This window comes from Colletes gigas, unplaced genomic scaffold (assembly GCF_013123115.1).
Source record: "Colletes gigas isolate AHSC1104 unplaced genomic scaffold, ASM1312311v1 Colletes_gigas_Sc00086, whole genome shotgun sequence".
In the NCBI taxonomy this organism is placed as follows: domain Eukaryota; kingdom Metazoa; phylum Arthropoda; class Insecta; order Hymenoptera; family Colletidae; genus Colletes; species Colletes gigas.
Genome location: NW_025106714.1, coordinates 1467 through 13075, shown reverse-complemented (window position 1 = coordinate 13075; position 11609 = coordinate 1467). Strand labels below are relative to the sequence as shown.

General features: G+C 52.8%; 1 protein-coding gene across 1 annotated transcript; it reads right to left on the bottom strand.

Moving 5' to 3' along the window:
• Positions 1-265: 265 nt before the first annotated feature.
• LOC122403956 lies at positions 266-7769 on the bottom strand. Its single transcript, XM_043407781.1, has 2 exons — positions 6941-7769; positions 266-652 (listed from the first exon to the last, which is right to left on the bottom strand). Exons 1-2 carry the CDS (start codon positions 7679-7681, stop codon positions 266-268), a joined length of 1128 nt encoding a protein of 375 aa, XP_043263716.1. The 5' UTR covers positions 7682-7769.
• Positions 7770-11609: the final 3840 nt, after the last annotated feature.

The following is an 11609-nucleotide window of genomic DNA, read 5'->3' as shown; positions in this document are numbered from 1 at the left end:
CTCAAATTTTTGATTTTGCCTTACCAAAAAATAAGACCGCCTCCAAGTCTATGTGTTCTGTCAATTCTGTATGTGTGAAAACCGGAGAGATCAAATTTTTTAGGACTTTTAAGATTAGATTCTACGCCTATAAATATATCGACTTCCTCTAAGTGTTTATGTAGTTCCTCTTTACGACCGGAGATTCCTCTACAATTCCAGTACAGCATCTTTAGTCCATTTCTAGAGCAGAGGACACGATTTTGGCAGTTCATAAATGTGCAGATTAGAGTTGGATGTGAGGATTGATGGAAATGCCATCCTCTGATGAAAAGGAGCAATCGGTGTCACATTCTGGGTCCTGAGACGAGATAGGTTCTTCCTCGTCCTTTTCTTCAGTCCAGCTACCATGCAGTTCCAGTTTTTTAATAATTCGCGAGACTCTATTTTTGACGGATCTACTTGATATGCTGGGGTAAGTTTCACGCAACATTTTTGCTAGCGAGGAGAGGTTGTCCATATAAGATTGTGCCAGCTGCACAATGCCCGGATTCCCTTTGGCTTTAAGTATTAACTCCTTGTACTGTTCGTACTTTATAACATGCTCATCCGGACTTTGATTGAAGATTTGCTTAACTGCTTCTAGTGCGAGCTCTATTGTTTCAGACTCAACCTGATTCGTCGGAGCTAAACTTTTCTTCTGCCTTTTATATGGAGAAACAAGACGCTTTGTTGAGGTGGGAGCCACAAAGATGAAGTCTGCCTGTCTGTGGGGGAATTAGCATCCGATGGAATAGGCAATTGAATTTTATCTACAGTCTCAGATCCAGCATTTGTGGTACTGCTAGAACTTGTGGAAAGTGGTCTTTTAATGGAGATTCTGTTTTGAGAAGAGTCTCTGTATCCCTCGACTGGACCCGGTTGTTTCTCGTCACTCAAAGGAGGAAATGAAACTTCTTTGTTCGAGTTAAGCACATGGGCCGATAAGGAAGAGCTACCTATTTGTTGAGGTGAATCTGAAGTAGAGTTAGGACAATGTTTCGCCAGATGCCCTTCCTTCTTGCATTGAAAACACTTCAAATTGTCTGTAGAGATGTATACCCAGTAAGAAGTATTATCATAGCTTACTTGCAAATTCTCCGGTAACTTGTTTACGTCATCCGGATGAACGTATACCTGTCTGCGGAAGCTGAGAATGTGTGTGAATCCAGCTTCAGTGAATCCTACTTTTACGAAGGAAATGGGTGATACGGTTCTGATTCCCATTTGCTCGAAAATGTTCAATAATACAGCGTGCGGAATGATGGGGCACACGTTTGAAAGAATTACCCGTTTTGTTTTCATAATTAGAGGTCTAACAGAGAGTAACCGATCTTTGATAAATATGTTTGCGTTGCCCGACGCGAGTTTGTCAACAAGAGATTTGTCCGCAAGATATATACATACTCTATTGTTAGCGATCCTTGAAGCAAATCGAATATTAACCGGGTTTATAACTTTCCCCACTCCGAATATGTAGTCTTTTATGGTAATATCTTCGTATGCGTCCAGCACAATAGCATGTTCCTTTGTGGGGAAGTTATCTTTCTGGATGACACTGGCGTATGTAGATTCATGAGGAGTCCCATCTTGAGGAGCGTTAGCTTTATCCATTTTTTAAGAGAGAAATTCCTGTACACAGGAATTTATCTTTCGACCAGGAAGATATAAATGTCGCACCCAGCGTACTGGCATGCGACTTGCACGAATTCGAAATCACCACAGTAAACACTTCGTTTAGCCAGGAACACGCGAAACAGAGCAAGCGTCCTACTAGCACGAGTGTCAACACGCGACTGAACCAACACAATTGGCCCCAGAAATTTTACTACCATCCGTGTAAATAGTGGAGCAGTCACTGATCCCAAATGCATCAGTATTTTTATATCAGTACCCAGTTTGGTATCAATTGGAATTGAAGTTATGAAAGTTTTATAATCGTGACAATAGATATTAGTTTCACGAATGTTGGATGCATTGTGCTCTAGAGCAGACGTGGTGCATTACAGAGCAATCTGTGTTGTCTTGAGGTCCTTTTGCTTCTGTACAAATTATAATAAGTCTTAATGGCTCTGAGGGTGAGAAAGTTTCGGTTTGTTAAGATCTTGGCTATGAAACAGTAGCATAGCTGGGAAGCGCGCTCTTTAATCAGAGGCAGTTTTGATTCTCCTATCAAGATATTGAGTGGAGTAGTTTTACGGTAGCCTAAGGTAAGCCTGATCGCGATATTTTGAATGCTTTCTAATTTTGCAGTTAGGTATTTTTGAGAGGGGGAAAAAATAAGGAGCCATAATCTATGGTGGAGCGAATGAACCTTTTGTATAGCGTGATAAGCGTTTCAGGATCAGACCTCCACCATGTACCACGAAGATATTTGATTATATTGAGAGCTCTGGAACATTTCTTTATGACTAGATCAATATGCGTTTTAAACAGAAGTCTATAGTCAAAGACAATCCCTAAAAAGCGAACAGATTCACTAGAGACTATACTGCAATTACAGAGTTTAATTTGTGTAGTGCCCTGGCAATATTTTTTATTGTTAAAACGAATTAGTTTGGTTTTATGCGGAGTGAGAGTTAGCCCAATTTGGAGGGGGTTTTTGCTGATTATGTTTATGGCATGTGTTTAATATACTCTGGGCTCTTTTGACTGTTTTAAAATTTCACATATATTGCGATATCATCTGCCAATTGAATAACAGCAGATTTCTAGGACAACCTAAGTCCGCCAGTCTCGCCAATAAGATATTACAATCAACATTGTCGAATGCGCCCTGAACATCCAGAAAGGCAGCTAACACTTCACTTTTTTCCATAAAGGCTTCCTCAATTTTTATAGTCAAATTAACTAAATTATCAGAGCAGGATCTCCCCCTCCTGAAGCCTTATTGGCTAGGAGGAATAAGTAAATCATGTTCCGCCCACCACTGCATTCTGCCCTTGATCATGGACTTAAAAAGTTTACACGAACACGACGTTAGAGAGATGGGACGCAATCGTTGCCTTCTGCTTTATTTATAAAGTGAACAAAGGATTTTTTCCAGCTTAGGGGGAAATCATTCATGGCATACATGGAATTGAATATGTCTAGGAGAAGAAATTTGAATTTCAACGGAAGGTTTTTGAGAATTTCGTAATCTATACCATCCATACCGGATGCCGACTTAGAATTTTTAGAGTCAAGGCAATATTGAATTCCAGTAAATCAAATGGGTTGTCTAGAAATTCGTTTTGGTCACATAGAGGAAGCCATTCAGGGTTAGTTGGAACCCAAGGTGGACTAATCTTGTTTAAGGCTTGATCGCGTTCAATGCCTTGCTGTAAATTTTCAGAATTAGCGGAGGAGGTAACTCTAACCCACTTATTTTAAGAATTTTACATTGTCCCAGACATAACTTGGACTTGTGTGAAAACTAATACTTTCCGCCAATTTTTTAAAGCATTCTCTTTTCTTGTTTTTAAAGGTTTTCTTTGCTAATGCTGCGTATCTTTGTAGTTATTAGATCTTCTAAATTTCCGGTGTGTTCCCATTTTTAAAAGACCCCCGGCGAAGTCTCTTGATCTCGTCACACTCCGAGTCCCACCAAAAAACTGGATTCGAATATGGAGTTTGACCATAATTTGTTTTTCTTTGTCTTTTTCCTTTGGTAGGAGTGCTCGACCAATGGAATCAGTCACAACACCGGCAAAAAATTCATATCTTGAGTAAGGCTCTAATTGTGCATATTCTATGGTGCAAAATTGGAATACTGAGAATCTAGTTCGCATTTAAATTTATACCAATCGGTCTGATGTCTTCAACTTAAACGAATGTTTCTTATAGAAATATCTTTCTGTATCGTACGTAACTAAAAGGGGAAGGATCAGAACCCAAGGTTTCATCTCCCACAACAGCATTTACTCTTATCAGAAATATTTACAGTGAGAAGATTAAGTCAACATTGGATCTATTGTTCCTGTATAAATCCAGGTGTGTGAGAGAATTATTGTCACGCAAAAAGAGGTCATGAGCATCTATGGAATTTTTGTTTTCGTGGGGAAAATCTTCGAAAGACTCCCTCCCACCTCTTTGGGGAGAGGCGGGAGGGGTGTGTGGGATTCCCCGCGCCCATTATAACGGGCGCGGGACCTACCCACTAAAAACCCCACGGTGACCCTTCCGCACGATTTGGGAGGATACCGGGAATCGCTCGAAGTATACTTCCGGTATCCTCCCCGTGCCCGCGCTTTGCGCCCACCCGCGGGGGGACAAACGGTCCCCCCGGTAATCGCCCTGTCTCATAGCGGCAGGACGAGGCCACATCGTCCTGCCGCCATCCGTCCCGGGGCCGCGTCTAGTGGCGGCTGCGAGCCCCAACTCGCAACCGCCGCGACCCCTTTCTACCCCTCGGAGGCCGGCAGCTCATGGCCGCACCAGGCCACCGAGGGTGCCGCTCCGTGCGCCGGACCCGGACAGGAGGCACTGCCACCCCATCCGGTCCGACCCTACGCCGCCTGGCGGGAGGGGGCTCCTATCAGGACCCCCCTCCCAGCCTGGGTCATGCGCCACGCCGAGGGGGCCGCCCGCGTCGCCTGACGCCCAGGCGACGCTCTCTCGCCACCAAACGAGCGCGAGCCTCAGCACGCCGCTGACGCTCGCGCTCCCTTCCCGCGGTCTCCTTCTGCAACATTACGATTTCGCAGAAGGAGGCCACGGCCCTCCACTTCTCCTCGCTGCCGAGCATGGCGCGCACCATGCCCGGCAGCGAGACATCCCGCCCGATGACGCCGATCAGGACACGGCGTTCACCCTCCCATGCAGCGCATACCTCGAGGGTATGTTCCGCCGTGTCCTGCTCAGCGTCACAATGGCAGCAACGCGCCGTCGGCTCCTTCCCTATCCGGCACAGGTATCTCCCGAAGCTGCCATGCCCCGAGAACACCTGTGCCATCCTGTAAGTGAGGCTTCCATGGCCTCTGTCCAGCCACTCACATAGGAGTGGCCGAACAGCCCCGACTGTCCGGTGCCCCGCGGTAGGCAGAGCCAACCGCTCTTGCCACGCGTGCACCACGGACTGCCGGGCCTGGCGCTTCAACTCGCCCCAAGCAGGTTCCTGCACACCCGGGACCGCCCCCACCCCCGCGCGACGGTCGACGCGGTGACGATACATCATCGCGTGCGACCGCGCGAGGAGATCCATGGGCGGCATCCCCGCAAGAACCGTCGCCGCCTCATGTGACACGGTCCGGTACCCGCGGACGACCCTTAGAGCCATCCGCCTCTGCACCCGACGCAGCATAGTCATGCCGCGCCGGGAGGCCGCCAGGTCGTCCGCCCAGACGGGGGCCCCGTATAGGACCACCGACTGAACCATTGCCACATAGAGGCGGCGAACTCGGCCCGCCGGGCCCCCCAGGTTGGGCAGAATCCGGCCCAAAGCCCCGACCATCCTCTCCAGCCGGGGGACCAGGCAGCGGAAATGCTCCTCGAAGCGCCAGTGGCTATCGAGGATCAGCCCCAGATACCTCATCTGGGGCTTCACCTCGATATTAGCCTCACCCACGCGGATCAGAGGGGGTGGCGGATCCTGCCGAGGTGAATGGAACGCTATCACCTCGGTCTTATGGACCGCCACCGTCATCCCCATCCCTCTGATCCGGTCGACGACGCGTTGCGCCCCCTCCTCCGCGAGACGCTTGGCCCTCCCCCAGTGCGCCCCGACGGCCAGCACCAGTGTGTCATCTGCATAACACACGGCGCTGACGCCGTCGGGGAGGTCGGCCCGCAACACTGCGTCGTACGCGATGTTCCACAGGAGTGGCCCGAGGACCGACCCCTGCGGAACACCGCAGTACACCTCCCTCCGCATATGCCCATCCCGGCTCGGATACTCGATCCACCTGCCGCGGAGATAATCCCCGATGACCGCCCCGAGACAAGGGGGGACCCGATGATATTCGAGCCCCCTCCTTATCTCCTCCCAGGGCAGGGTGTTAAAGGCGTTGGCAATATCCAAGGATATTGCCAAAGCCACCCCTCCCCGGGAGACGGCCGACTCCGAGAGGGCCCTGACACGACCTATCGCGTCGATGGTCGATCGACCCTCCCGGAAACCGTACTGGCAGTCGGCCAGGCCGGGGGCACCCCGCGCCAGGTGCTCGACGAGGCGGGCAGCAATCACCCGCTCGAAGAGCTTGCCCACCTCGTCGAGGAGACAGATGGGCCGGTATGCGGAGGGAGACTCCGCGGGCCGACCCTCCTTCCGGAGGAGGACCATCCTCGCCACCTTCCAACTGGGGGGGAATCGCCCGTCCCTCAGGCATCGGTCGAACAACCGCCTGAGGTCAGCCCCAAGGACGCCCTGGGTCAAGACCCAAACCCGGCCGGGCACACCATCCGGACCCGGGGCCGTGTTACGCGCCCCGAGCCGTCTGATGGCCGCGGCCAGCTCCCCCTGAGTGACCCCCAGTTCGGCCGCCCACTCCCTTGGGACTGCCGCCTCCGCCGGAGGACGTGGTCCCCTCACCCGAATTGGGAAAAGAGTATTGACCACGTCCTCCAGCAGCCGGGGGTCAAGACCCTCGGTGACGGGGGGCGCCCACGGGCGGAGCTTCTTCAGCACCACCCTGTACGGGCGCCCCCAAGGATCGTCATCGAGGGTCTGGAGGAGATCCTTCCATGCCCGGGTCTTGGCCCGTTTGATGGCGACCTGCAGAGCAACCCGCGCCATCCGGTATGCCTCATACAGGTCATCTGCCCTCGCTCGCGCCACGCCATCGTCCGGTCGTAGACGACGGCGCGCGCGGGCGTACTGGCGTCGGGCGCGGACACTCGCGACCCGCAATTCCGCGATCGCGGCCGACCACCAGTACACCGCCCGGCGAGGAGAAGCTCGCCCGACCCGGGGCATCGACGCGTCGCAAATGTTTGCGACTAGTACCCCGAGCCGGGCAGCCTCCTCCTCCATGCTTGGCAACTCGGCCGCCACCTGCGGCCAAGTTGCAGCGAGGGCAGCTGCCATCAGGGCGTCCTTGTCCAGGCGCCGAAGCGCCCAGCGGCGCGGTGGGGTGCCATCCGGGCGGCGGTGCCGGGACGCAGCCCCGGCGGCAGAGACCTCCATCCGGATATACCGGTGATCGGAGAGTGTCTCTGCCTCCGGGGCCACCTGCCAACCCGACACCATGCGCACGGCGTTGGGGGTCGCGAATCCAACATCCACGATAGACCCCCCATATCGCCGCACGCACGTGTGCTCCGACCCCCGGTTCAGTAACCGAAGGTCGAGCCCCGCCGCCCAGTCGCCCAGGATCCCGCCGCGAACGGTGGTCCTAGGGGATCCCCAAGCCACCGACTTGGCGTTAAAGTCCCCCAGGACCAGCACCGGCCGGGCCGCGCAGCGCTGCACGCATGCCGCGACCTCGGCCAAGTACAGCTCGAACGCGGCGTGACCGCTGCGGGGCGAGATGTAGCACCCCACTACGGCGACTCCCCCCCAGTCCACGGCGACGAAACCCCGACCGCGCTCCAGAATGGAGAACGGCGGGGACCCGTCGCCACCTCCCCATACCGTCGCCACCAAACCGTCCGCGTCGCCCACCCAATGTGGGTGATCCGGCACGCGGTACGGCTCGGCGGCGACCGCCAGGCCAACCCCCCACTCCGCGAGGACTTGGGACATCATGTCCTGTGCCGCGCGGCAGTGGTTGAGATTGGCCTGGAGGAGGAGGCGGGGCGCCGTTATTTAACGGCCGTCCCAGCCTCCTCCCGGCTGTCCGTCCCCGTGGCACCGTCCACCTCCATGGTGGACGCTGCCAGCAACCGCGGTGCTTGAACCGGGGTGGGCCCCTTCTTCTTCCCCTTCCGGGAGGGGGGAGAGCACTTTTTGCTCCCCACCCTGTGATCGGCTGGCCTCCCCATGTCCGCACATAGCGGGCAGTGGGGGGCCGCCGAGCACTGGCTCGCGCGGTGGTCATTCGCCCCGCAGCGGTAACACTGACCGCTGCGGTCCACCGGCGAGGTGCACCACTGCCTCACGTGCCCCAACTCGAGGCAGCGGTGACACTAGAGTGGGCGCGGCGCGAGTATCTCCACTCGCGCCGAAACCCACCCCACCAATACCCTCCCGGATTCCGCCACCTTTCTAGCGGCGGAGAGGGGACACCGGGGCCACACCGACCCCAGGCCGGAAGGAGACCTCCACGCACCCGTTTGGTTGTCCAGGCGGCAGGGGAGGTGAACCCCTACGTGGCGCGTCCCCAGGTGGCGGATAGGGGCAGCCGCTGGGATGGGATGCGGGAATGAGGTCATCAACCTATGAAGGCTGGTGTCTGCATCCTCGCATAGCATCCCGGAGGTCGGAGCGAAAGCTCCCGCGGACCAAACACCGGTATGAATGTGTTGCGCGTGTGAATGTGTGTGTGAGTGGACTGGGGCATGGGGTATTTGCCGCGGGTTAAACCTAAGGCCGCAGGTTGGCCAGTTGGCTGCGGGTGTGTCCTGCGGCCAACATGGCCCCGCGGCCGGCGGCTTAGTCCCATGTCACGGGGCCGCGGGCGCTGGTGACCAGGCGCCTGCGGTTGAGTGGAAATGCGGTGGGAGGAGTGCCTCTCACCGGGAAGGGCCTGAAAAGGCACGGCGCGGCGGGGGACTCTGTGATGTCTCACTAGAGTTCCCGGTCCCTCGCCAAGCGCCTGAGGATGGTCACCGTGGGGTTTTAGCCGGTAAGAGTCCGGCACTACCCGCCGGCCCGCCCATCGGGTGGGCCCGCGGGTGTCCATGAGGATTTCCCCACGTACAGGTGTTCTCGGGGCATGGCAGCTTCGGGAGATACCTGTGCCGGATAGGGAAGGAGCCGACGGCGCGTTGCTGCCATTGTGACGCTGAGCAGGACACGGCGGAACATACCCTCGAGGTATGCGCTGCATGGGAGGGTGAGCGCCGTGTCCTGATCGGCGTCATCGGGCGGGATGTCTCGCTGCCGGGCATGGTGCGCGCCATGCTCGGCAGCGAGGAGAAGTGGAGGGCCGTGGCCTCCTTCTGCGAAATCGTAATGTTGCAGAAGGAGACCGCGGGAAGGGAGCGCGAGCGTCAGCGGCGCGCTGAGGCTCGCGCTCGTTTGGTGGCGAGAGAGCGTCGCCTGGGCGTCAGGCGACGCGGGCGGCCCCCTCGGCGTGGCGCATGACCCAGGCTGGGAGGGGGGTCCTGATAGGAGCCCCCTCCCGCCAGGCGGCGTAGGGTCGGACCGGATGGGGTGGCAGTGCCTCCTGTCCGGGTCCGGCGCACGGAGCGGCACCCTCGGTGGTCTGGTGCGGCCATTGGCTGCCGGTCGCCGAGGGGTAGAAACGGGGTCGCGGCGGTTGCGAGTTGGGGCTCGCAGCCGCCACTAGACGCGGCCCCGGGACGGATGGCGGCAGGACGAAGTGGCCTCGTCCTGCCGCTATGAGGACAAGGGATTACCGGGGGGACCCGGTAAAATAGGGGTAATCAAGACGGAGTTTCTAGACAGCTGAAATGCACGTGCGCGACTAGCGCGCACTTCACTTGGCTAGCTTCACTTAATTGTTACTAGCATTCAAATTTACTAGAAAACTCCGTCCCAACCCCGGAAATGGCTTCCTCACCAGAGCCTGCCCTTTCCGCCAGTACAGTCAAAGCACACCCACACAGAAACAACTACACCAATCATTCAGAACCAACGACACTCCTACAACGCGACACATTAGCCAATAAGAACATCCACCATCCATATAAATACCGACATCAGACCTGAAATAGACATTCCACGTACACAGTCGAAAAGTCAACTACGCTCGTTCAGTACATACATTCATTTATTCCAACTATTCCGATAGTAATAACTTACTCTTCGAAAGCGTCCTTTCGCGCCACTCCAATTTACCGGTCGCGAGAGTCCACGCAACAGTTATGTATTAAGTAGCATGTAAGAAATACAGTGATATAAACAATCAGCGAATACTGATTAAATTCCTGTTTACATTTTTAAATTGAAGTGTATTTGAAAAATTGATAACAGTTTTATTCGTAAGTAACTCGGAAGAATCGTGATACACGTACACGTAGACATTCACGAATAACATAATCGCGGTACGTGTTTATTTAATTGCATAGTGGTTAGTGCCTGAAAGGATTATTTGTGGATACTTGTGGACACTGTGGACAATCGTGGGGCGTGTATAATCGCATGTGGGTGATTTTTGTTCACAACATTGTGTATTGGAACTGGCATTCACCCTTTCTCTGTGAAAATCTCGTCGGGCTAGTTTTGATATGCCCTTCTGGATTTTCATAAGACAGGTTGAATCTTATTCAACGTAAGGTGTTCGCATTCCATAAGTAGACAAAAATCTAAGGCTGTCGATAATGTCGGTAAACAGAATTTTCATGCTGCGTGAGAACCACTAGCACTCGCCTGCCGCAACCGTCCGCGCGAACGCAGCTGTTTAGCGGATTGCTCATTCTACAGGCGGAACTTTAAATGTTAATAACTTTGCAACGAAGCCTCCATCAACAAATTAGTATTCTTGATTTTCGTCTTATTTTGGCCTCTACTATCGCTCATGTACAAATTTCATTTTGTTTGTTTTACTTGCTATAGATAGCGAACACCCTGTAGATATGGAGTGCGCGGTCGCCAGATCTCTCTCTCTCTCTGCACCACGCTCTCTCTTCTGCTATGAGGCGTAAAAGTGCAACAAATGTACAATAATTTTTTTGTTCTATTAATTAATGTTCCAAATAGTTGTTTATTTGTGTTACCATAAATGTAAAAGATAATATATTCTTATTTCAAACTAGTGCTCGTGCAATACGGTGTGATTTGTTTCACCATAAAACCCAACACTATCGCTGTGCTTCGATTCTCTTTTGGAGTGGCGTCTTTGTTAATTTAGTAGTTGGTGGAGGACTTAACTTTCAGAAGAACCGATAGTGGAACACATCTAAGTCCACAGAGCCACCATCCTGAATATCTAAACGATGTAGACACGTTATCGTTTACTATATCCACTTTTTCTTTCTTTTCATGTATTATCAATAACACGGTTCAACACACACTGTAATTGGTTTTTTCCGTACCACTAGGTGATTCTTGTAGAGCTCTGTTTCCTAAACACGAATGTGAAAATGGAATTGCTGTATCACCCTCAGTTTTTGAAAAACACGAGTTTTTGTGAAAACGTCCAATTTTTGGCAAAAACGAGGTATTACGCGAAAATTAAAAACATCAGACAGTTCCACTTAATCTTAAAAGATAGAGGAGAGATTTCTGAATATGCTAACATCGATAGTTATAATATTTTGTGCTTTTGCTTTTTTGGTTGTAAATGATCGCCAAAGTTTGAAAAAGTGTCGAAGTACGTACTTTATACACAATACTTTTGCATATTTACGAAAAGTTCTTTACCTGACACGAAATTTATACACAGGATCTGATTCTGCAGACATTTCTCAAGAAGAAACTGTCCAACAGAAGTGTAGAAGCCGTTCTCAATTGTCACAGGTCGACAAAATGTGTGTTGGGAACGCGTGCAGGATGTTTTACCGCCACACGGCCATCGCTAGCCTACCTCGGCTCGGCAGTGCCGTAGCTA